The 26,482-nt window shown below is 45.0% G+C and overlaps 1 protein-coding gene across 1 annotated transcript in view; it reads right to left on the bottom strand.

Annotated features, from left to right (window-relative positions):
* Positions 1 to 26,482, bottom strand: part of LOC117876852 (deubiquitinase DESI2-like) — an 82,134-nt gene that overhangs the window by 34,304 nt on the left and 21,348 nt on the right. Inside the window, exons 2-4 of the mRNA XM_034769309.1 lie at positions 5,203 to 5,275; positions 1,315 to 1,408; positions 81 to 222 (exon numbers count right to left, since the gene is read on the bottom strand). Coding sequence (XP_034625200.1) covers positions 81 to 222; positions 1,315 to 1,408; positions 5,203 to 5,275 — 309 coding nt within the window. The remainder of the gene's footprint in view (positions 1 to 80; positions 223 to 1,314; positions 1,409 to 5,202; positions 5,276 to 26,482) is intronic.

The raw sequence follows: 26,482 nt of genomic DNA, 5'->3' as shown, positions 1-26,482 counted from the left end.
CTGTGCTGGCCCCAGTTCCCACATGAGCATTGCCTTGGGTCTTGAAGCAGTAAAGATAAGTAGAAAATAGCTATGCCAACCTCTGCTAGAGCGGTGGAGAAGTGATTGCAGTTCTTGTGCATAAGATGGTATGCATTGCCCTTGTACTCCTTGCCCAGCTCCTCCATAATCTTATCCACATCCTCTTCTGTGAAATCAGTGGTGCCCAAGGCAACGGACTCCCTAGTTTAAAAACAAAACAGGAAACATGGGAAAACACAGTGAAAAAGGCTGAACGAACACAGGCTAAAGAGAGAGAAAACAAGACACTGGCAAGTCATTTAGGCTTTAAATTTGGCAGGATTGGTTTACATGTACATAGTGCTGGTGAAAAGTTCCTAAATGACCAACACTGCAGGCTAATGTCCTTTATTTATCCACAAAAACAGGTACAGCCCAAGCAGCGGCACTGAGACCTTCCCTACACACTGTCCTGCAAAAGTGCCTTAACTCTGAGCTGCAGAGACCACTTCTCTACCTATTCAGTCTGGGGTCCATCAGCTGAGACTGCCAAGAAGTGTGCCAGTTATGGTGGTGGTTTCTGTGATGTGGACTTCTGACAATAGGAACTGGATTTAAGATTCTCCGCCCCCACCAAGCTCATTTGACATAGGCCATGGATCTCTGAGGGTAAAATCCTCCAGTCAGTCAATTTCTTCTGAGCCAAATTTGAATCAGTGATCTAGGGAAGACAGGCTCCATCTTCCATTAACTGAGCCACAGTCCCAAAATCTGATCACCTTGAATATTTTATAATGGGGCATCTAAAATCCTCCCACTTCTGCTCTAGAAAGTAATGTATTCCCACTCTGTCAATAGGGAACAGACAAAAGAGAAAACTTTCAATAGTTCCTGGTTTTGTGGAAAGCATAAAAAGCAACGTGTGATGTTCTTGTGCTCCTTTTACTGGCTCTGCAGCAGCTACCAAGGTACTCATCTCAGAATTTTGCTGAATGGCAAAACTGGAGCACAAAAAGAAAACAACCAAATTACAAAAAGAACTGTGTTCACGTCAAACTGCACTTGAAAACAGAGGAGGAAAACACTCTGAGCACTCTCTCAGATATACTGCTCCACATCCTTGTGCACAACCTTCACTCACACCAAGAGTCCTGTTGGACTGCTTTTGAATCAGGAGCAGGTGGAAACATGGTGGGGGTGGGAGCAGGTAATGGGAAGATGAGACTCAAAATGGCAAGGCAGGACTGATTTGTTGACCCTAAATAGGCTCATTGATAACTGCAAGATGAAGGGTGTGTGGAGAAGGGCCCTTACTTGAACTTAAAGGTCTCGCCAAGCTCTACCGCACTGCCAGGTGTGATCTCGAAAATCCCACTGAAAGGATAAGGATGCCCTCCATAGGCAAATTCTGACAAGGAAAGAAAGAGACTGTGAGTAATCAAATGAAGGCTGTATCAGGGAAAGTCCACAGCAGCTGTCTGCATGGCTTAATGTTAGCCATGGTGTTAGGGCCGTTGCCAGAGTCAGTTTCAGTCAGGCACTAAAATCCATCCTCCTAGTCCAGTTACATATCAGCCCCAGGATACCCTCACAACCCCAATTCCCAATCATGCTCCAGCTCTGCTAATGCTATTAGTTGGCCATAGTCCTAGACAATCCCTGTGTGGGGCTCTCTGAGCCTGCCTGAATGGATTTGGTCAGCAAGACAAGGGGGCAGCAAAGCTTATTACTAAGGTGAAGAAATCCTAAAGTCATTTAGGAAGGTGATGGGACTGACGCCCAGTTAAGAAAATTCTTCCATTCTTCCAAACACTGCCCAGCAGAAGGACACACAGGCAGTTTACCAGGAGTCAAAAGTCTGCACCTGATTTTTAGAAATCTGAGCTAATTGCAGCTGCACTCATCTTTATGCAGGTCAGACATATGGAAACTACAGGACCCATCATGTCATGCTCCATCTCGAGTCAACTGTAAAAGCTGCTTGTTTCAAGGTGGACCATTGCATACTGGAACATGTAATCTGTCATGTGGCAATGGTAAAAGGAAAAAAAAATCACAGAAAGACAGACACTCTCGTCTAACACTGAACAAGGAGCTTTATTCATATAAGGAAAAACAAAATTACCCCTAAAGCTATTCTGTCTCTCTCTCTCTGCTTCACTGCAGAGCTCCAGTCTAGAGCCTTCCTTCCACCCAGCCAAAGGTGCTGCCTCTTTCTTCTGTACTGAGTAGTTTCACCAGTTTCAGTCATGTAGGATCTCAGGCTGCAGCTACGTCCAGTGACAACAGCTGGTGTTGTCCAACATTCTTCCTCATCTGGTTTTATCAGGATTGAGTCTCCTGGTTTAAGGCTGGATAAGCTTTGGTCTGCATTCTAACAGTTAGAGAAGAAAGCCTCCTAGATTTGGCACCTCTCAGCCACCGCAAAGGATTTCCGTGGTACATATTCTACATTAGGTTTAATTCTCAAACAATGCATGAGAAAACTCTAGCATGTAAGGGGCACCTTTCCTAGATCTTTGCTGTTTATTAAAGGTCTCAGTGGTTTGTGGTCCATCTCGAGCATGAAACTGCCAAGACCCTATATGTACCATTTGATCTTCTCACATGCCCATATGCTTGCCAAATGTTCTCTCTCTGCTTTGGTTTTAGGATCTGAAAGCCATCTGGAACAATATGCTAAAGGCTCCTATTAGCACCCCACAGTAGCAGCTGAAATCTGTGGAGTCTGTAAACTTGGAAACATCATAACATATCAGTACCTGGGATGTGGTCAATAGATTCTTTAGATCCTCAAATGCTTGTTCTTATGCTTGGTTCCAGATTCACTTAGAGATGGTTGTTTTAAGGAGTTCATAAAGAGTTTGGCCTTTTGAGGGTGGGTAAGATCTGAATTTTCTCCAGTTTGTTTTCCAAAATTTTATCAGACCAAGAAACCACATCATTTTTGGTATATTTTAGGTGGTAACATTTCAATTATAGCTTTAGCTTTCTCTGGATGTGCCCTCCCACCTCTTCTAGCAATTGGAACTGTTCCTGGGTTTGTTGTAACATTGCCATCAGAACTTGTTGCAATACTGTATTATGCTATGTTCTTTCTCTGATTTCCTAGGAGTTATAGCATCATCCAGAAAAGCTTCCACTCTCTCCAGGCCTTGCAGTATCCCACTCCTTTTCCATGGGAAGATTTCTGGGTGCTTGTGACCCTGACTGGGAGGCAGCAAAGAGCAATTCCTTCTGAATAGCTTTGCAGAAAAGTTGGAACTGTTGGGGTGGAGAAGAACTTGTCTGAAACCTAGTGAAGAAAGCATTGTTGCACCCATTAACTTGGGGATAGTATCTTCTGGGGCGAGACAAATATCCCTTTCCCTCCTTACTGTTTAACTGAGCCTCTTTAGAGCTATGCTAATAGTTTCCCCCCTTGCCTCATGACACTACTGGGGCACATCACTCCGGTGGTTCATTACTGCTCTTTTTTGTGCCATTCCTCTCCATCCTATCCAGTTCTTCATTCATTTTCAGGAGCAGTGGGATGGGCACTCTCCAGGTGGTACTGCACACATAGGGTACATCCCCTCTTCTAGTAGGATCTGGAATGGTTCTCTTTTAAGTAGGCTCTGTCTGTTGAACACCATGCCAATGTCCAGTTTTATGAGGGCCATCTTAATGATTGTGGTTTGGTCTAATTTACTTGCGGTAGTCTCATTAACACCACATGCTCCTTGCCTCTGTAGGTAAGTTTGAATTGACTGAGGCAATGGATCTGTTCCCCTGGGCTATTGAACACTGTTTTGGGCCACTCCAAGTTAGGACTAAGGCTTATCTTCTTAAGTCTCTTTACAAGATAGTCACCTCTACCCCTGAAATCAATTTTAAATTTAACAAATGTTGCAAATCTTGAGATTAGATCCAAATCTATTCACAAACGCTGCCTTTGGACAGAGATCCTAAGAAACATGAATTATTCCATTCTTGCTTGTACTCCTTCATTCCTTTGCTTTGATAGCTGCTCTGCTAATATCCCTGTGTCTTGCTCTACCTCTATGTACCTCCACCAATGGCTCCTAGGCACTACAATAATAATAATAAAAATAATAATAATAATAATCTGTCCTGTGCTCTCCCCGGCCACAACTGCCACAGTTCTGTCCAGGAACTCAGCATTCTTAAGAGCCATTGTTATGAGGCTTCTTTCCCCCTCTCCTCCATGGGAATTTTTTCATTGCTACTTCTTGCACATTGCTCTGACTGCTACCTTGCTGGGTGACTTGCATTTTCACTAGTTCAGATGGCCATATCTGTTGTACCACCTTGTTCCAGGGGACCTCAAACCTGATTCTTTTGAAAGCTCCTTGTTTAAAATCCCAACTACTAGATGTTCTCTTACGTGCTCTCCCTGACAGATACCAAAGTCACGATGCTCTGCTTGTTCATAAAAGACCTTTAGATGTGCCATAAAAGCATAGCCGTTCATATAGTACTTTCCTTTTTGGAATTAAATACTCACCACCCTTTTAAAAGGCAACATAATAGTTATTCTTATTGATTCCTCAGTGAAGGCAAGTGATTTCTAAACATTTTTAGCTTCAATCCCCACTGCATAAATTAATGAGCTGACTTGTATTTTACCACAAACTATGTGGTAAGCTTCAGTATCTAGTAAAGTGGTCCTTCCCCTTAGGCCATTCCGGGGCTTATGAAACTGAAAGTCTTGGGCAGGGTTGAATTTTGACATTTTATTTTTCTCGCTGATGCAAAATTACTGAATTTCTGAGACTATGTCATTGGACAGTGAGAAAGCCACTTTTCTGGGATTCTTTCTTCTAACACTGAACTAGGAAATGTATTAAAATAAGGGAAACTGTATTATCCTTAAAGCTACTCTCTTTGTGTCTCTCGCCTTGCTTCACTTTGCCTATAGAGTTCCCCAGCCCCTTCTTGCCTAACATCCTGCTACAGCTTTGAAGAAACAGTACTCTAGCTTTGCAGACAGCACATCTATATTGAAAAAGAGATTATTTGCATGAGCTACATACCATACTTTGGACACCCCGGTCTAAAAATAATTGGCTGAATTTCTACTCCTCAGAGCCCCCTCACCCCACAAGGCACAAACCAGGGCACCCCTTTCTTATAAAAGATCATAAGATCAGTAGGATTGTCCCCCCAGACTCAGATGTAACTAAAAAGAAAGCTTCATACCTCTGCCGTAGATCTCGATGCCGGAGTGGAAGACCCCAATCCCCAAGGTAGAGGTGTATTCATTTATCCAGTACTACAGTAAGAAGAAAGGTAGATTTGGAGCATTAGTGGAGCATAAACTGAACATAGGACCTTGGTCTATTATATATCCTGGTGTCCTTTCCTCAAGGCTATTTCTCTGGAGTCTGGCAAGGACCAAACAAACTCTTCATGATAGAATACCAACCCCTTTGGATATGGGAGCTGTGCTTGCCCAACTGATGGGGTGATGTCCAAACAAACTGTTCATCTGGACTTCACAGTGTGGGACTTTCCCCTGGGTTTAGATGTAAATATACCCTCCGTACTATGAACCCACCAAGAACCAGCTGCTGCAGTAGGGGATGTGGGGTGGAGGGAGGCATATTTATCTGTCTCTGCATTTTAACAACATTAATTAACACAGAGGTAAGTTTGTTAACAACAATTTTTATACCACCCATCCATCTGAGGCTTTCAAAGCACTTTACAAACACCAATTTATTTAAGCTCACAACACCCATGTGAGTTAGGTAAATACTCTCCCCATTTCAGATTTTTTGTATTAAGGAATTGTGTGTGTGTTTACTTAAGTAGCAAGCTTTTTGGAGCAGGGAGCATCTCTTCTCACATGTCTATAAAGCACCATTTCCCACTATCTGTACTACATAGGTAATTTTGCAGAACAGATGTGGAAACAAAAACACAGTGAGGTTAAGGTCAACATTTTACATAGTGCCAGCTCATATGAAATGCATCCATTTTCAAAAGGGCTGAGCATTTGCATCTCCAAAACCAGCCCAATGGGGTCTCATATTGATTCACAAAATCAGTAGCCAACCTCAGAAAATTCAATGAAAATGAGATCATTGCTTCCAAGTCAGGACATCTGCATTCCGCCAAGGGCAGAGGAATTCTACAGTCCAGCACATATTTACTCTCTCTTCTCCTCCTCCAGATACTTCCTAGTGATTCAGAACATCATGGTCAGAGTTTCTTTAAGCCCTGCTAGGACGGTTAGCCTCAATCATTTGTCACTCTCCCTGAATAATCCTGTAATGAACTGGTTAGTATACGTGTACCACTACCCTCAACTGTGTCCAAGACCCTATAATGCTAACACCTACAGGAGATTCTCTCTCAGCTCACATAGTAGGGAGTCTGTGCTTTTGAAGCCAGAATATTTAAGCTGTATCCCTTCTATCTCTGTGGGGTCTGCATGGCCATGATGTGCAGCAGAGTAGGCGCTTCACGGTTGGCAGGTAACCACAAATTTGTTCCACTTAATCTACATTCTGAGTTCTACTTGTTTATGGATTATTGATGATGATTGAATACTGACTGTATTAGCTCTGTGAGATATCTGGAGATGCATTTGACTACAACTCCATATAAAGTGTTGCATTGTTATACTTGGTGCAGTCCCAAAGGTGACTAGGAGGAGGTTCAACCCAAATACCATAAACCCCTAATTCCAAAATGCCTGTCTAGCAGTTTCTCAGACATTACAAGCCTGTTCCCCCTGTGAGGAAGCCCCTAGTGCTTCTTCTTCTTTGCAGATCTTTGCCTTAAAACATATGCTCCCATTTCAGGAGAGCAGCTGCCAAACTACATGAGCCTCTGTAGTCCCTCAATGATGGCATATATAACATTGGTGGACATGCAGGTGAATGAGCAATCACAGGACCTAACCAGATCAGCTACAACATCACCAGCTCATTCACCTGCACGTCCACCAATGTTATATATGCCATCATGTGCCAGCAATGCCCCTCTGCTATGTACATTGGCCGAACTGGACAGTCACTACGCAAGATGATAAATGGACACAAGTCAGATATCAGGAATGGCAATATACAAAAACCTGTAGGAGAACACTTCAACCTCCCTGGCCACACAATAGCAGATGTAAAGGTAGCCATCTTACAGCAAAAAAACTTCAGGACCAGACTCCAAAGAGAAACTGCTGAGCTCCAGTTCATTTGCAAATTTGACACCATCAGATCAGGATTAAACAAAGTCTCTGAATGGCTAGCCAACTACAGAAGCAGTTTCTCCTCCCTTGGTGTTCACACCTCAACTGCTAGCAGAGCACCTCACCCTCCCTGACTGAACTAACCTCGTTATCTCCATACTGATTTATACCTGCCTCTGGAAATTTCCATTACTTGCATCTGAAGAAGTGAGGTTCTTACCCACAAAAGCTTATGCTCCCAATACTTCTGTTAGTCTTAAAGGTGCCACAAGACCCTCTGTTGCTTTTTACAGATTCAGACTAACACGGCTACCCCTCTGATAAAGGAATGTGTGTTTACCTCAATTTACATATAAACAGTAAACAGACTCATCAAGCTAACAAGGGATGGAGGCAAACCTCACACTAACAAGTGGGGGAGAAGACAGCATGACGTCTACATCCAGCAGGAGAGAGAAGGTTGGTCTGGGTTTTACTTGTCAGAAGAATTAATTTCAAAGGTTTACTGGGCTATAAAGATGGGGAGAAGCAGGTTAACCTCAAATGATAATCAACTGATTGTATACAATATTACTGTATTATAAAAGTGTACAGAGTGAGGTCTTTTCGGATGACACACTGGTGATTAATATAACTGTGAAATGTATGTATTAACACAATGTAAGGAATTATGGATGCTCACTGATATTAGGCTGTATTGTCTGCCCAGACAGTGGGGAATGGCAGTTATCTACCTGTCTCCTATATACATTAAGCCTGGTGGAATCAAAAACAATGGAAGACTCATTTACATAGAAATCATATAGGAAGCCCACAGGAAGAACAGAACAGCATGCGGTCATCCTGCCTCTTGAAGCAAGGTCATTGAACTTGGGAGATATAAGCAAGGACAGAAGCTCTCTTTGGCATCCATCACTAGACAGACAGAAGGGGCCAGAGCTCTTGGAGGCTGAGAAAGATGGGTCCTTAAACTAATAGGGGGCAGATAGAAGTCTCTGGAACCGAATATAGGTGAGAAACCTACTTAGGCAAAAATCTTTTCACCTAAAATGACAAAGGCACCAGCATATGGGTCTCTGGAAGAGATCCTGACGAAGGAATAGATGATTCACCATCTTGCTTGAAGACTGTGGGTGAGAAATGCCATCTTAAATAAAGCCTTGAATCAAATCTTTAGGATTTTAGATGCGTGTTTTCATTTTTATTTGGTTGTAACCCTTTATAAGATTATCTCTTATACTTAACTCACTGAAAAACCTATCTGCTTTTGTTAATAAACTTGTTTTATTATTAAACCAATATTGTTGTGTTCATACTAAAATGAACATCAGCTCCAGTTAATGTGGCAAACTGGTGTGTTTTCACTTCTTAAAGGAGCACACTAATCATATTATTTCTCTGAACTGTCCAGGGCTGGACATTGCAGAGCACATGGTTTTGGGAAAATTCAGGACTGGGAGAGTATTGGGGTCAACCTGCAAGTAGTGACCAAGGCTTGTGGAAGCCAGAGTGGGGCTGTAGACTGGCTGCTGAGGTCAGAACTGCTGAACCAGGGCTGTCTAGCACAGAGACACACAGGGTGTGACCTGCTTGCTAGTAGGATGGTTGTGAGTGGCCCCGGTGAGGAGCTACAGCAAAGCATTGTGAAGCACCCTAGATTGCAGGACACAACCCCTCACTGGTCTGGACTGCACCCTAGAAAGTGACGCTATCCTCATTCTCTAATTGCTGTTCATCTCTCTGCCAATTTCAGTTTCTTTATCCCCCGGTTTCTATTTTCCCCAGTTTCCTTCCTCTATTCTCACTGGCTGGCTGCTCACATGCTCACTTCTTTCTGCTAAGCTTCGGAGAAGCCCTGGTACTGAGCCTGAATTCTGAACCTTCTGAGGGCCACTCACCACACAGTCCAAGAGTATGTGCTAACTGTGTTGCCTCCACACCTCAGACTAAGTAGGGGACTGGTCCTGCTTTGAGCAGCAGGTTGGACTAGATGACCTCCTGAGGTCCCTTTCAACCCTGATATTCTATGGTTCTATAAGTAGCAACAATGCCTCACAGCATTTGCAGGCTCTGCCAGCCCCGGTGGTTGGAGGAATAAGGAACCTGGAAGTAGGGGGAAGTTTTTAAATTAGAAATGAACTCAAACCTCAAAATTCAGATAAAGATTTTGAAAATCCCAAAGTACAGCAACTTGGCCCTCGTGCTTTACTTCTGCCTATTATAATAGTAGGAGTCATTTGAAGAGGCTGAATCTGGGTCAAGCTTTAGATTTCAAACACCCTCAATCCTGAACATTTATTGGAATGTGGATTGGGTTTGGGCCCATGTCTATTTCAGATACAAAAATGTCCCCATGATTTTCATCAGAGGCACCAAAAAGCAAAGCACCTTTGCAGCAAGGGTACCATTCTCCTCACCTCATCCCTGTCTCCAGAGAGCTGTAGAAGCTGCCTCAGGACTATGCATGGCTGAACGTGCAGCAAACACCTGCCAGCACTTTGGCACAGTCCTCAGGAAATCTCTGGACATGGCTGCTCTGTCTAAACTGAGCACATCAGTCAGATTCTTTTCCAGCTCAGCAAATTAGTCAGATCTGAACTCTGGTTTGTTCAAGCACACAGAAACTTGCCTGATGCTGTCTGCATTTCTGAGTGTAACAGCTATCAATTGAGTCAGCAAATACTGATCCCTGTCAAACAACAGGGTTATTGGTCTTTGTAACTGACGCAGAGGCCCAGTAGTGCCAACTGGCAAAGTGTTCCCTGTTCTTTACTAGTAACTCCTACCTCAGGCCAGACAAACTCACTACACCCAATACACCACTTTCATGGTATTTATCCATAAGAGGTAGCCTATGAGGGCTCTACTGAAAGCTTACAACTTAGTGATACTCATAGTCATTGGGAGATGCATGCACAGGTAATATTTAAGGAATAATGTGACTATATTGAAAATTATTTCCTTATGGTCTTGGAGTAACAGTGAGTCATCAGGGAATCATATATCTCAGTGATGGGCCATTCAGGTGGGAGGCAGTTGTCACTCCTGCCTGGTAATTCAATTACATAATGTATTACTCAGTTATCCACCATTACAACCACCAGAGCTTAATTTGTAATGAAAGAGGTGCCAGGGCTCAAGCAATTGTTTCACATTCATAACTGATGCAGCAAGCCTAGAGGTGCCAGGGCTATGAACTGCCAAGCCTAGAGGTGCCGGGCCAGCTCAGTCCTGGCAAGCCTTGGCACAAATTAAGCACTGATAACAACCCAGAAAAGTCAATGGAGAACCATCAAAGATAAACTAAACCTCAAAACCACTTGGGAATGAAAAGGAAAAATATGACAGCCTTGCCTGGGAATAAAGACAAAAGACTGATTTAGCATATAACAGAGTGGAGAAAGACTCTCTGGATCCATTCACTGAGGAGGCACCTTGAATGTGCAGGGGTTGCTTCATGAAAGACTGGGTCCTAGCTCCTTGGGGCCAGGAAACGCTGCAAAAGGCTGAACTTTGGGGTGAAGAATGTACTTCATTAGCCAGGAAAGGTAACTTAGTCAGCATAGGCCCTAGTTTGTGTTTTATGATTTGTTTTGTATGTAACCACTTGTTTCCATCACTCACACTTGTTTCTATTTGAATCTCTGTTCTTTCTTAAAATAAATTTCCTTTTGTTTTATAATTGAACTCAAGTGCTTGGTGTAAAGCAGGAGTGCTGGTCTAAGGTAAAACTGGGGCCCACTGTTCCTTTAGGCATGGAGGATCCGGGATTTCTGTGGATATCCAGTGATCGGGGGCTGGATACCACAAGTGGACACTGTGAAGGGATTTAGAGGCTGGGGTACCTCTATTGTCACCAGCAGGGTTGGTATAGCCCAGAGAAGAGTGCTTGAGTGGCTGACAGGCTGGTTGTTTAGGGAACTGATACTGGAGAAAGGTGGCATCAAGGTGACTAACAGCCCTGAGTGTCCAGAGAAGCGTCACAGTAACCCCATCCCAGGTCAAGGAATAATGTCCATTGGTCTCTGACTAGCACATTGCTGTCTCATACTTTTATTACATGGTGTCTGCAAAATTGGGCAGTAAATCCCAAGCGAATGGATTTAGGCAGTTCTGTCTCAGTCTCATCTGGAACTAAGACACACAGAAAAACCTGAAAATGAACAACTGAGGCAGTGGAGAACGCTAACCAAACTGTAAATGTAGGATCTGGATCCAGATTCAGATTCCAAACACTGTCCAAATTCAGGGATTTTTTTGGTTCCAGAGGCTGAGTTTGAGACCAGCTCTAGCCAAAAACCTTGTAGTGTGGTTGGTTTGGTAAGGTAAATTTGGGGAGAAAGTTCAAACTGGTTCTTATTCTGATCCTATCCTTGTACCCATCTCTAGTCTGCAGATACAGAAGTGAAGTGGAAATCTGAATAGGACATGATTTGAACCACGTTAGGCATCACAGAAAAGTACAAGACTGAGAAACACCAACATTTTGATCACTGCAGACAAGACTGGTCTGGAAAAGTAGAGAAGAAGGCGAGTACAGATTACCTCATTTTGCAAGGTGTCGGAAAATGCGAGCACCCATGGGCTCCTATCGAAGATAAAGGTCCCAAGAGTAGTTGCCCATTAACACCATTGCTCACATCTGCCAGCAATTCAATTTTCCATCACTGATTTTAACCCTGCTTTTTTACCTCAGACCACTATTCCCAGCTGGCATCGAATGTTCAACAATGAGTCACAGAAATACTTCGTCCCCTCCTATTCTGGATGGTCTGGCTAGCTAGCCCTTTAGGGCAGGGATCAGCAACCTTCAGCTCGCGGCCCATCAGAGTAATACGCTGGCGGGCCACGAGACATTTTGTTTACGTTGACCGTCCGCAGGCACGGCCCCCCGCAGTTCCCAGTGGCCGCAGTTCGTCATTCCCGGCCAATGGGAGCTGTGAGAAGCGGCAGCCAGCACGTCTCTGTGGCCCGCGGCTTCCCACAGTTCCCATTGGCCAGGAACAGCAAACCGCGGTGACTGGGAACTGTGGGGGGGCCGTGCCTGCAGATGGTCAACATAAACAAAATGTCTCGCGGCCCGCCAGTGGATTATCCTGATGGGCCACGTGCCGAAGGTTGCCGACCCCTGCTTTAGGGTATGTCTATACTGCAATGTAAGCCGAGGGTTCAAACTCAAGCTGAAGCCTAACCCCCCTTCTGTCTACACGCAAACTGTGCTAACTCAGGGCTCGTCCTAGGTTGCCCTGGGGGTGGAGGGTCCAAACCTGAGTCAAATTGAGACCCGGGGTTCAAGCCCTATTGCTTTACAGTATAGATGCAGCCCCAGTAGATTCATGCTCTGGGAGTCTGCCAAAAAAATCCCACAATCCCATGTGCTGAATTTCTTTGTCCTCTGGAGAGTCACGTTTGGTAGGCAGTCAAATTGCCCCACACTGCATCACAAATAAATGTCTAGAGCAGCCACATTTGGGAAGGGCGCTAGGAAATCTGAGTTATGGGTGCATGGACTCAGGCCCATATAATGCAGTGTAGACACTGGAGCCCCAAGTTAGGACCCAGGGTTCAGACCCAGGGTTCAACAATTCCTAACCTGGGGTTACAAATGAGTGTAGATCTCAAGGCCTAGGATAACAAACCCAGGGACTGCTAACTCAAGTTTACTAACCCTGAGCTTACATTGCAATGTAGACAAACCCTTAGAGGCTGCAGTCCACACTGTGGACACACATTGTGACTATATTTCACATATTTGCTCCTCCAAGTGGTCCATATACTAAACCCTATTCCCATCCAATACCCCTCCATAGCTTGGATACTCCACTTTACCACATTCATCCTCCCATTATTGGTCAGCAACCCTACTCAGCCATTCCCCAGATCCATCTGAACATGCAGGCCACAAACCTGTTGCATGATATAAATGAGACCCTTTGCTTGATATAGGTTGGAAGAGGAGTGCAGATTAGTGTAAACCCACTGAAGTCAAGATGAAGTCAATGAAGTGGAGGATCCATCTGGCCCTATATCACACTAAAGAGACAATACAAATGTAATTCAACAAGGTTGCCTTAACTTTCTTTCTTGTGGCAAGTGGAGAATAAGTAAGGGCAAAGGGGAGCAGAGCGAAGGCTGAGATCTGGATGTTGGAGGTGAGTAGGGAGCATGTAGAGGTATGAGGGGCCTGGCCAGATCACTTTGCACTCCAGTGATCCTCAGCCTCTGGAGTCTTCCTGCTAAGTGTCACAAGCTTCTGAATGGATTCCATCTCTGCAACTGTTTGTGGTTTGTTTTAGAGTCACTTTTAATTGGGAGCCAAATGCTGAGCCTTCCTCCTTTGCAGGCATAGATAGTCTTATACAATTCCATATTGCATCGGCAGCACAGAGAGGGGTCAGGCTGAGAAGAATGGGGGAGTCGGTGGCATAAGGGCAAACTGAAAAAGGACCTAACAATATGTGGATACAAAAGGTTTAACCTCTTCCCCCATAGGGACCACACAAGGGTCCCCAGCTGCTATCACAGTTCATTGGCTGCACAGATGTTCCATGAAAGGTACCAGGTTGGCAGGGAGTTTTTCTCCCCACACCAGCCCCTCTTAGATCCTCCATGCAAAGTTCACTTGCTTAGGCTTTGTGCAGGGATGGGAGGACATTTCACGCATGCTGTGGTATACACGTGGAGAAGTGTGTATATATACGCTTGCATGTTTGAGTGCATGTATGTAGTCACAAACACACCACAAGCATGGGAAAATCCATTAGTGACATGAAGGCGAAAACCAAAAGCCATTAGTAGAGGCAGCACCAGTTTGATTCGGCAGGCCAGTTAAGGGAGTGCTAAAGTAATGTCTTGACATCCAGCTCTTAGGCTGTATTGATCCAGATGTGAAATGTGATAGCATGAAAGAGGAAGACAGAGGGGAAACCAGGGAATACCACCTCAGGAATTCACTGAGTGAAATCCTGGCCCCATTGACATTAATGGCAAAACTCCCATTGATTTCAGCAGAGCCTCAATTTCACCCAGTGTGTTTTTCCAACATAGGTTAATGGCTTCCAGAACCCTTACTTAGATCTGTGAAGAAGGAAACAGAGAGAGAAAAGCAAACAAAATATTTTACTTCCTTGATATAAATGGAATGCTTCCAAAGGAGAGGCAAGATTACCCTGATTATAAGCAGGCATGACACACACTACCCCCACAAACTTCTGCCAAAACACCTCAGCCCTGATGTGCATCATCCACTAATTGTCCAGTCCTGGGCTTGCACATAGTTCTGTCAATATGCCTCAATCCTACCATTATTTCTATTCCAGTCCTGACACCCTAGGAGCAGAAACGTACCATCATGTGAAATGACATCAAATTACATAGCAGGTCTGATGTTAGCAAGTTCTCTCTAGCCATTGGATGAGATCCAAGGCTCATTTCATCTGTGACTTACGTCATTTTATATTCAGATTTCCAATGGTACAAAGCTTGTGAATTAAACAAGTATAAAACCTTGTTTTTCCTAATGGTTTGGAAAACAGGAACAGATTGTAAGACACTATTAATAGCTGCTGTCAAAAAAGGATATTTCGGGAGGGAATAGACAACTGAGATCTCCTTTTGGTATTTTTACCTGGGAAAAAATTACTTCTGTTTTCACAATGCAACAGCTACATGTGATTCTGCCTGGGTGGAGGATAGCTTCCAACATTAGGTCTTCAACATGGTTCCCAGTGAGTGGTGTACTCTACAGTGCCTTTGCTGCATGGCATAGACATGTCAGCCCTCAGTGGAGCATTCCAACTGGGGATTAGTTAGTCTCCTGAAATCCCATAAGCGAATTATACTTTTTTTAATCTGTTACAATGACTTTCATTGGATCAGAACATCAAACCACAACAAAGAAATAAATATGTGGGTCCTTATTTACAAATTACATCCATAGCTATGTTCTTGAGTGCAGCCTCCAAAACAAATGCAGTCATAACAGCTACCAGCAAACAGGTCTTTAGAACTCTGCCACACAGAATGCACCACACAAACAGGCACCACCACCGCTCTTAGAACTTCATACGCCACAGGAATTCACCAAAATGGTCTCTCGCATGAGAACAGAAATGCCTGTCCTACTACACCAGAAGCCATGGGGAGTTCCAGTGTTAAGTCAGGTGACAAGCCAGGAAAGCTCATTGTTCCACATCAAGACCCCATTTCCAGGATCTCCACTATTATATGATCTCTTTCTCTGTAAACAAAAGGTGAACACATGAAATCTGGTTGCCAGTGGCCCAGAAACATTATTTCTCTACTGCTGTCCTTGGGAACCACACTTTTAGAATGTCAGAAATTGAAGTCAACAGGGGCAGGATTGTTAATGGGCTGCAGAGCCTTTCACCTCAGGTTCAAGTGATGAATCAAAGTCAATGACATCTGATAGATAGTTGGCGGCATATGCAGTATAGCGGATGGCTTCAGTCCAGTCCAGTCTTCTAGTGGAGACAATTCCACCTCATAAAAATCACCACAGTTCATACTAATTTGGCTCTGACTATTGGCCCAATTAGTCCTTGGCCTGTCTACTGAGAATCCCATGGACACTGAATTCCCTTTGCAGCCCTGGAAGGCGGTCTTCTCAAGTTTGGGTTGAAGCATATTGGTAGGCTTTGTGGATAAATAGATAAGACTTCAGTCTGAAGGGCTCTCAATCCAGTACCTTTCACTCAATTCACTTTAGAAATATAATAAAAGAGGTTGCTTATAACACATTTTAATGCAAAAAAAATGGTTTAATTTAGCAGTAACAGGTTTAATATAAGTACAGGTTTTAAGCCTACTGGGAGACAAGGTACAGAAAAGGAAGAGCTGCAAGAGGGTTATAAGCAAAGAATCAGATTCTCTGACTCATTTATGAGAAGGTTCTGTAGATATCAATGAGGGCAGAGAAATAATACAAAGGGACCTAAAAAGTTTAGAAACCTGGGCAGAAAATTTAAAATGGCCTTGTCTACGCTTAACTTCCACAGTACAGGAAATAAGATGGAATTTTGCAACATAACAAAAAGCAATGCAGTTTTGGGCTACATATGCAAAGGAATCACAACCTGAATCTGGAAATAACAATTTTTGAAATGATAGAGCAAAAATGAGTCAACTGGATTTGAGAACTATATGAAAGGAGAAAAAATATATATGCTTTTGCAGTTTGTAAAAAAACAAAACAAAAAAAAAACACATTTGCAATTTGTTTGGGAATAGCTCTAGTGCTCAGCAGGTGGTAGCAGAAACTTGGCATTAGGCACAGTTATTATGGAGGCCCCAACAACAGCAAGCATTTGGCTTTAGTGAGATATTCACAACTCTGTGCCACTCAGCTCTGAGGAGCTCTAAGGATCCCTTGGATTTTTGAGGGTATTTGGAGCACTGAGTAATGCTCCTAAAATAGACTATAAAACCTCACAAATCAACTTTTTCAAAAATGTAACTTAAGGTGTCATCTTTTCAGCATCATAGAGTCAACCAACTAACTCAGCTCCTCTCCTTACACTCCTTCCCCACGTGGAAAAACTTTTAAAAAATTAAGGACTTGAAGTAAGGCAAAATCCTGATTAACTCAATCAGTGCAAAGCTGCACGTGGGCATTTAGGAGTCAGTATCAGCACCAATGCATTTACACTCATTGATGAATCAGAGCTATTGACAGACAGAGACAAGGCCTTGGTCTACAAGAAAATTGGATGGGGCAATGGAGGTGGCAGTAGACAAGGAAGAGATTGGGGAAAACAGGATGTCCCTCCTTAGGGTTTAGAGCAGAGGATGAAGACTTTTCATGGTTACTAGTTGGGGGTGTCAAGAATGGAGCTAGTGAGATACAAAGGACAGGGATAGTGGTGAAACAGTCATATTGGCTCTGTTTAAAACTTTACATTCCTGATGAAAGATGCTTTAATTCCTCAGCTTGCCTTTCTGTCCACACTCTCAACCAGTCTCCAACCTAGATTCCCCAACCCTTATGTTTACATAGAGGGCTGTGGGGCGTGTTCTTTAAATAAACTGGGAAATTCCCAGACAAAATTCTTTATTAACTTACAGTTAGGGCTGCACAAGAGCATTCCCCTCACAAAACCACAACCACTAAAAAGACATAATAAGGCAAGACAACATTAACAAACGAGGGTTGCCAACTTTCTAATCACACAAAACTGAACACCCTTCCCCACCGTGGCCCCACCCCTTCTCCAGGTCCCCGCTCCCCACTCATTCCATCTCTCCTCCCTCTGTTGCTCAATCTCCCCCACCCTCACTCACTTTCACCGGGCTGGGGCAGGGGGTTCAGGTGCAGGAGTGGGTGAGGGCTCTGGCTGAGGGTGTGGGCTCTGGGGTGGGGCCAGAAATGAGGGGTTTGGGGTGCAGGAAGGGGCTCAGGGCTGGGGCAGAGGGTTGGGGTGTGGGCTCCGGGAGGGAGTTATGGTGCAGGAGGGGGTTCTGACCTGGGGTAGGGGGTTGAGATGCAGGAGGTGGTTCGGGGTGCAGGCTCCAGCCAGGCAGCACTTACCTCAGGCAGCTCCTGGTTGGTGGCACAGTGGGGCTAAGGTGGGCTCCCTGGCTCCGTGTGGCTCCCAGAAGCTGCGACATGTCCAGCTCCTAGGCGGAGGGGCCAAGCGGCTCTGCACACTGCCTGCACCTGCAAGTACCTTCCCTGCAGCTCCCATTGACCATGGTTGATGGCCAATGGGAGCTGCGGAGCCGGCACTCAGGGCAGGGGCAGCACACAGAGCCTCCATGGCCACCCTGCACCTAGGAGCCGGCCACGCTGGCCGCTTCCAGGAGCGATGCGGAACCAGGGCAGGCAGGGAGCCTACCTTAGAACCTGCTGTGCCGCCAACCCGACTTTTACCGGCCTGGTCAGCAGTGCTGACCAGAGCCACCACTGTCCCTTTTCGACTGAGCAGTCTGGTAAAAAACTGGATGTCTAGCAACCGTATTAACAACCCCCATGATGCCAGTTCACCGCCATGGTACTCAACCACTCCAAACTAAGGGAGGCCCATGACCATGAGGTCTGCATGATTATAAAGGCCAGCTCTGACTACTTTGTTTTCCATCTGTTAGCTGGTTTCTGATCTACACCAGCTCTTTTACACTCACTCGATAGTGACTCGGATTCCTTAATTGCCCCTTATGAGGGACTTTGTCTCAGACTTTTGACATTCCTCATTTTATTATTCCTATGTACTTGAGAACTCACAGTTGGATGATCCTATGTCAAAATCCAAGATATCATTTATAAAGGGCTTATTACCATGGCATATAAACATTGTACATGGATTAAAAAACAGCAAGGCTGCCTGGAGGCAGCCAGAAATCTACTTATGTTTTGAATGTTGTGATGTGAATGTTTTATTGGGCTGATAAAGGGTCACAAAGAAACATTAAACAAATCACCCAAAGGAGGCATTTGTGTGTTTTAATATCAAAATAACTAATTCAGTTGATTCAAAAATTTTCAGAATACATTCTAAATGTGAATGGGACTTGACCCTAAAAATGTGAACGCATGAGGTTTTGGTTTGTTTTAACTTACAAGGGGGTAGGGTCAAAAATCAGCCTCATAATGAGATAGCGTTTGCACTCTTGTCTGTGACGAGCTGACCACTCACACTAATAATTTTGTTCTACCGGTTTAGGAGGTGCACTTTAGCATAACGCCTCTCCTGTGGATCACCTCAGGTGTGCAAGTGGAGCAGTTCTCCAGTCTTTGCCTCAGCCCACATGTGCCATTAACCTCTCCTTCAGAATGTAGTTAAGCTAGCTACACTCTGTGACTGCATGGAACACTCTGGCTGAATGGGTCCCCCCTGCTTGTTGCTGGATCACACAGAGGATAAGGGCATGCTATTACTCACAGCTAAAGGAACTACTCTTTTAGCTCAGAAGTTTTGGGTTCTGAAGGTCTTTGTTTCTATGCTTACTGGTGAACCATCTTGGGTCATTACATATGCAACACCTACGATTGTGGTAACTGCAGGATATTATTTGGGCATTATGAGAAGTGATAAGCCAGCCTTTCAGCCTACCTTCTTCGTCAGTCAGAACCAGGGCATCGTGGCCAGGCCTACTGGTTAGCACGGAGCAGAGGGCCAGGTCCCCACACCAGCTGCGGTTCAGAACCAGGAGGTCAGGAACCAAGAGTCTGATACCTTGAATCAGGATGAGTCAGTAAACCAGGGCTCAGACAGAGATGGGTAAGCATTACAAAGCAGGGTAGAAACCATTTGTACAGACAACTTCCTGTTCCGCCTTCCTGTTTGAATAGGGGGAGCAGGCCAATCAGGAGCTCAGGTGTTCAGCCAAGTGAGGCCCTGGGGTGGAGTCTGCTAGCTAAGATGGGCTTGAAAGAGCCCAGGCTCCAGGTAATGCCAATAAGCTACTGGGTGGAGCCCTGGACTGTGATGACTTTCCAGGAACACCTGGAGACATAGGTTTGAGACCTGAGGTTCGTGACAATGTTGCCTTGGCCATAACGCCACCCTAAAAAGGCAGCTGATGATTCCCTCTATAAGTCTTTTTCATCTGTGAGTACAGGGCTGTAAGATGCTTCCTGAGCTGTAGGACAAAGTACTGACAAGAAGCAACAAATCACTCTAGCTCCTGCTCCCTGCTCCCCACAGCTAGCACAGGAGTTTATAACACACCCTCCCATTCCGTTAAGGTTCTTTGCTGGCTTGGATAAACCCTACCTATGCTTTTCACCCAGGCTGCAATTATCCAGTGTAATAGGACAGCAGAAAAAATAGTGGCACAAATGTATTTTGCTTTATGTTGATTAGCACCATATTTGGCTCACCTTTTACCCAAATCGCAACTCATTTGACTAACTGCTCGTTAACATACGTTAAAGGTGGGAGTAGAATAAAAGGAGTGATTGCTCTAGGGTAGATTTTTGCAGGCTCTCAGGTCCCTCATGCAGAATGAGCCACAGACAGAGTCTGCTAGTGATCAGCCCCTGGCTGCTCACCTCTTATTTGGGGCACATTAGGAAAAAGAAAGGGGTCAGACTACTTCCCTAGAACCTGACATCATAAACACGGAAACTCCTTGGAGAGAACAGGGATGACAGATGCAAGATGAGAAACACTTTCCTCTGCCTTTGCTTAGATAGACTGCACTTGTTGGTCTAATATAGTGGTGGATTTGACACAGGTTAGGTGTCCCAGCAGGTTATTCACTAACACTTTCAGAACCTTAACCCAAGGTAAAGATAAATTAATCCTCTCCAAGCCAACAGATGCAAGAAGCATTCAGTGATGATGCAAGTTTGGCCACCTTGACACTAGTTGGGTATCACATTAGTTTAAGATCTCATTCTGTTACAACAAAAAACACCCAGCACCCTCCTACACCCCAAACCCCTCATTCCCAGCCCCACCCCAGAGTCTGCATCCCCAGCCAGAGCCCTCACCCCACCACACACACAAACCAGAACCCTCTTCCCCAGATCTGAGCCCCTCATCCCTGGCCTCACCCCAGAGCCTGTACCCCCAGCCGGAGCCCCCACACCCCAACCCTCTGCCCCAGCCCTGAGCCTCCTCTCACACTCCGAACCCCTCGGTCCCACCCCCACCACATGAATTTTGTTGTGTGTCACACATCACTTCCATATTGCTGTACATAACAAAATTAATTCCGCACATGTGTGGGGAAAATTAGAGGGAACACTGGTCAGGAATGGTCTAGTTATCACATAGCCCTGCCTTGAGTGCAGGGGACTGGACTAGATGGCCTACTGAGGTCCCTTCCAGTCTTACAGTTCCATGATTCTACCAGAAGTACTGCTTAACAGGGCCATCATGTGCACCTTGAACAGTCTCTGTGATTGAAGGGGCAATGTCCCAAGGCTCAGGGACACTGGGACTCAGGCTTAATGCCTCCTGTTGTACACCACTGTTATCAATCTCTGTCACTCCAAAAGGGAGTGTTTACCACTGTGCAGAGCAGCAGTATGTTTAAAAACATGGGATACCTGGATTCTTTAAAAATGGGATAGAAAATAACACAATACCCTCAGCCCTGACTTTGCCTGGTCCTGGCCCCATTTGCTGTGAAATTGAGCTATGCTCTGCACAGAGTGTAAATCCCCTGCATGAAACCTGCCCTCCTTCCTGAAGAACAGAACTGTACTTATTCTGCTGCCAAGGGAGAATCCATAACCGCAGAGGCCAGGGCGGAATTACCTCCTATTGAATAAAATGCTATTTTTGCCTTCGTTTGGAGCCCTGTGTCCAGGCCTCATGGTCACTTCATCTTAAGAAAGATACAGCAAAGACTGAAAAGGTCCAGAGAAGGGCAACGACAATGAGTAGCAATAGGATGAGATTTACATGGGAAGAGAGATTGCAAACCCCCAAGACTGAAGAAGAGGAGAGTTAGAGGGGACTTGATAAAGGTATTGAAGGGCAGAGTGAAAACTACCTTGAACCCTCCTTTTTATGCTCCCCTAAAAGGGGTCAAAAAAGAGTCACCTAAAGAAATTTAAGGTCAGTAAACTTAGACCAAGTGAAAGGAAATACTCCTGCTTTGTGCAGAAATGGAGTCAGCCTCTGGAACTGTAAGCCACAGAAGTGGGCTTGGGTTTTAAAAGAATTGGCTATTTCATGGCTGCCACCACTACCATTTGTGGTTATGTATTATAATGAGGATAATCAAATACTATGCTTCAGGGTGTAGGCTGATCAGCAATGGGGCTCAGGACTGAATTCTACCTGTCACTCACCATGTATTTACATAGGTACGTGATAGGGCCTTCTGGCCTTCCTCTGGAGCTTCAAGTATTAGCATCAGTCAAAAATAGGATGCTGAACTTAAATGGCTCCAATGGTCTGATCCAATGACAAAGCAGGCCCACCTGAGACATTAGCTATTCAGAGGGTAGCTCTCTCCTTCAAAGCTACAGACACTGAACAGGTCCAGGTGAGGGTAGCCAGGAACTCTACACAGTCATGGTGGTGGGTGGAGGTGAAAACTTCCTTCTCAACCTCATTTGTTGCAATTATGAGCAGTTTCTCATTCCCCAGACCAGGATGAGCAGTGCCGACAGATGATGGGTCCTGCCTACCATTATTAGATGCCACTACATTACCTTTGCAGTTCGAGGAAGACAGGAGAATAATTTGACTAGCCAAAGAGGGAATTTATAGCTGGTACAGGCTGATTATCCATCAGGTAATTGCCACAGAGCACCCCCAGCTTTCCACAGCACAGAGATACTGGACTCGAGGGACTGAATTATTCACAGTTACTGTCAGCTGAGCTGTCATCTGACCAGTGTTTTACAATTAATGTAACATCTTATCAGTAGGGCCTATCTCAGGGGTGGGCAAACTTTTTGGCCTGAGGGCGGCACTGGGTTTCCAAAATTGTATAGAGGGCTGGTTAGCGGAGGCTGTGCCCCCATCCGACCCCTCCTGTTTCTCGCCCCCTGATGGCCCCCTGGGACTCCTGCCCCATCCGGCCCCCCCGTTCCCTGTCAGCCCCCGGAATGCCAGTCCCTTACTGCCCCCCACTACTCCATCCAACCCCTCCTCTCATTCCTGACTGCCCACCCCGGGACCCCTGCCCCATCCAACCACCCCTTCCTCCCTGACTGCCCCCAGAACCTCTGCCCCTGACTGCCCTCCGCCGCCCCATCCAACCTCCCCTTCCTGACTGCCCCCTGGGGACCTCTGCCCCCATTCAACCCCCCTGTTCCTTGCTGCCCAGAGCATTGCGCCAGCGGTGGAGTGAGCTGAGGCTGCGAAGGAGGGGGAACAGCAGAGGAGGGGCTGGGGACTAGCCTCCTGAGGCAGGAACTCAGGGGCCCGGCAGGAGGATCCCATGGGCCGGATGTGGCCGGATGTAGTTTGCTGCCGTAGTTTGTCCACCTCTGGCCTATCTGTTTTTAAGGCAAGTTGAAATCTCCCTCTAAGAGAAGATTTTTTCGTCTTCCTCCTCAGCTATTTCTTATGACAGCAGCCTGTGCCTCTGCAATCCCATTGACATCTAGATTTAGTTTCATAACTTGGAGTAATGGAAAACCTGCTCAGCCTCCTGCCTCATGATTCTTTCAGTCACACTCTAACCTCTGTTTACGCTGTACTAAGGGAAGTGTAATCAAATCTCACACTTCAGAGCATCAGCCGCTCACCTGCCAGGATCAGAAGGGAATGTCCCCCAAACCATCCACAAAAACAGTTATGTAATTAGCCAGGTGTTTGTGGGGGAGGGCAGCACTTTCATGCATCAGGCCGTGACCAGTGCTAGAGGATGGGACTTGGTAGACAAATGGTGCGATCTGCTACCGCAAAGTCTGTCTTTCTATGGAGTGAGTGAGTAAATGCAGATCCACTGTGGGCAAGTCCCTGTCAGCATTATTTTGCAGAGACACTGTCTGAAGAGCCTCACTCTGAAAAACTGCTGCACTGGGCCTGTGAGAGGATTAGGAGAGAATTTCTGGAAGTGAGGTGAGTCACAAAAAAAGACACCAGCTAAACTGAGGGAATTCAGCAACGAGTGACTCAGAGCTACAAATACCTAAAAAAGAAAAACAGATAAAGAGAATGCTAAGGACAGGAGGTGCAGGTTCATCCTCATCTGGGTTGTTGCCTCTCTCTAGAGAGAGGAGCAGAGCTCTCTGATTCAGTCCCTCAGGAGAAAGACACTAAAGAAAGGCTACTCCAGGGTAGATACTGAGAAATCATAAAGAGGAGGAGAATTCCCAGCCTGGACAGAAAAGAGAAATGTTGAGGTAAATGGTTCTTTATAAATTCTGAGGGAGAGTCAATGGTTCCTTTCATTCAGAATAGGGGATTAAATAACACTTTACACCTCTATTTGGCAGTCCATCTGTGGGTTTCAAAGCACTTTGCAAGCATTAAATTGTTAAGCCTTGCAACATTCACGTGAGGCAAGAAAACATTATAATCTCCATTTTAAAAACAGGAAAATGCTGGCACAGAGAGACTGCAACTTGATCAAGGTCTCCCAGTGAGTAAGGAGCAGATTTGGGAACAGAATGCAGACATCCTGACTCAAAGGCCTGTGTTTACCTACACATTCATACTGTCTGTCAAAAGGGAACTGAATGCCTCAGCAAGGGAAAGTGTTTACATGGACACATAATGAGGTTCTATAAAGTCTAAAAGAATGAAGTCAATCTACTGTAGTTACCCTTTCAAAAAGGGACACCATACTGGCCTCTTTTGCCGAGAATAACATGATCCCATCCAAAGGGGACTTGCCTCCCTCAGATGGCAAGAGTAAAAGAGTGTAGGAGTAAAAAGCAAAAAACTCAATTTCATCAGCTGTGTTGAGATTGTTAATTTCATCAGTGGAATACTAGTCTTAAAAGAACTAGTCAAGAAGAAAAGATTCAAGTCTCTCACCAACAAGACTGCATTATCCTCAGCATTCGTCTTGCATGCCTTACTAGATTCACTGAGATTTTCATCAGGGACAGTACTCCCTCATAAGGTCTCAAAAAGGCAGCACCTGTCAACATCATGGAAAGAAGATAACCAGATAAAGCAACTCCCTAAGGACTCAGCAGAAGTCAGGAGTGACTACTTGGAGAAAGTTTAGATAGCAACCAAAAGGTATAGATAGCAACTATAGTCATCACAAAAGGATAAGAAATCCCTTCTTTCATCATGTGAGTCAAAGAAAGGAATAAGAATTGCACAGGCAACTGAATAAACAGTGTGTCTTTAGGGAAGTCACTTAATCTCTGTGCCTCAGTTCCCCATCTGTAAAATGGGGATAGCACTTCCCTACCTCACAGTGTTGCAAGCAGGGCCGGCTCCAGGCTTGCCAAGCAGGGGCGGCACGTCCAGCTATTCGGCGGCAATTTGGCGGACAGTCCCTCACTCCCGCTTGGAGCGAAGGACCTCCCGCCGAATTGCCACCGCAGATCGCGATCGTGGCTTTTTTTTTTTTTTTTTTTGCGCCACTTGGGGCGGCAAAAACCCTGGAGCCAGCCCTGGTTGCAAGGATATATACATTAGAGATTGCCAGGTGTTCAGATACTTCAGTAATGGGGCCAGATAAGTACCTCAGATAGACAGAGATCAAGAAAATGGGAGCAGTTCCAGTGTGTGGCTACTCCAAGGAGATTTCTGCACCCTATGAAAGTCCAAAGGTTATCCACAGGCGTTTGCCATTTTAAAATGAGATGTATTCAACACATGGTAGCTGAGAGTGAAAGGACTAGATGGAGCAAAGTGGAAATGGTTCCAAATCCTCACTTCAGACTTACAATCTCTTAAAAGAAGATGGAAAAAATGGAATCTATTAGAACAATTGTTTTCAATCTTTTTTCATTTGCGGAACCCTAAAAAATTTCAAATGGAGGTCAGACCTTTTTGAGAATCTTAGACAGAATCTGTGGTCCCCCAGGGGCCCGTGGACCACAGGCTGAAAACCACTGTATGAAAAATCAACCATCAGACACAGGCGGGAGATGCACTCAGTAATCTCTGAGTGCTTGACCAGCTATGATTACATTCTGCTTTGATCTTTTAGACATAGAAACAATGGGATCAGTCCCAAAACAAGAGACATTTGGTGGTGTATACTCCAGGTTTCTTGTAGTACCAAAAGAGAAAGGAGGACTAATGGCAGTGCTCTCTCTGCCCGAAGTCCCTGGGAGGAGGATGTCCAACGCACCAAACTGCTTTTTAGGACTTTGGAAATCTCTCCCAGTATTATCAGTCTCAGCAATCTTTGAAAGAGCTAAAGCAAGCTTATTTACCTAGATAAGACCATCAGAGATTCCTGACAGGTTTCAGAGTAGCAGCTGTGTTAGTCTGTATCCGCAAAAAGAACAGGAGTACTTGTGGCACCTTAGAGACTAACAAATTTATTTGGGCATAAGCTTTTGTGGGCTACAGCCCACTTCATCGGATGCATAGAATGGAACATATAGTGAGGATATATATATATATACACACATACAGAGAACATGAAAAGGTGGGAGTTGTCCTACCAACTCTAAGAGGCTAATTAATTAAGAGAAAAAAAAATCCTGAGAGTCACATACCAGAACTATCACTTCCATCACTCATCATTTGTATTCGAGATTCCATGGCACCATACCTATGCACAGAGATCCTAACAGCAGAGATAGAGCCAGGTCCCCAAGGCCTACACACTTATTTGTTATTGAATGACATTTTGATAAAAGCCAGATCCCTACAGTCAGCACAGGACGCAACAAAAAAGGGCCCAGTTCTCCTCTCACATTGGTTTTACACCAGTATTACT

The sequence above is a fragment of the Trachemys scripta genome, chromosome 4 (genome assembly GCF_013100865.1).
Source record: "Trachemys scripta elegans isolate TJP31775 chromosome 4, CAS_Tse_1.0, whole genome shotgun sequence".
Classification (NCBI taxonomy): Eukaryota; Metazoa; Chordata; order Testudines; family Emydidae; genus Trachemys; species Trachemys scripta.
The sequence above is the reverse complement of the archived record's forward strand: the minus strand, read 5'-3'. Positions and strand labels throughout refer to the sequence as shown.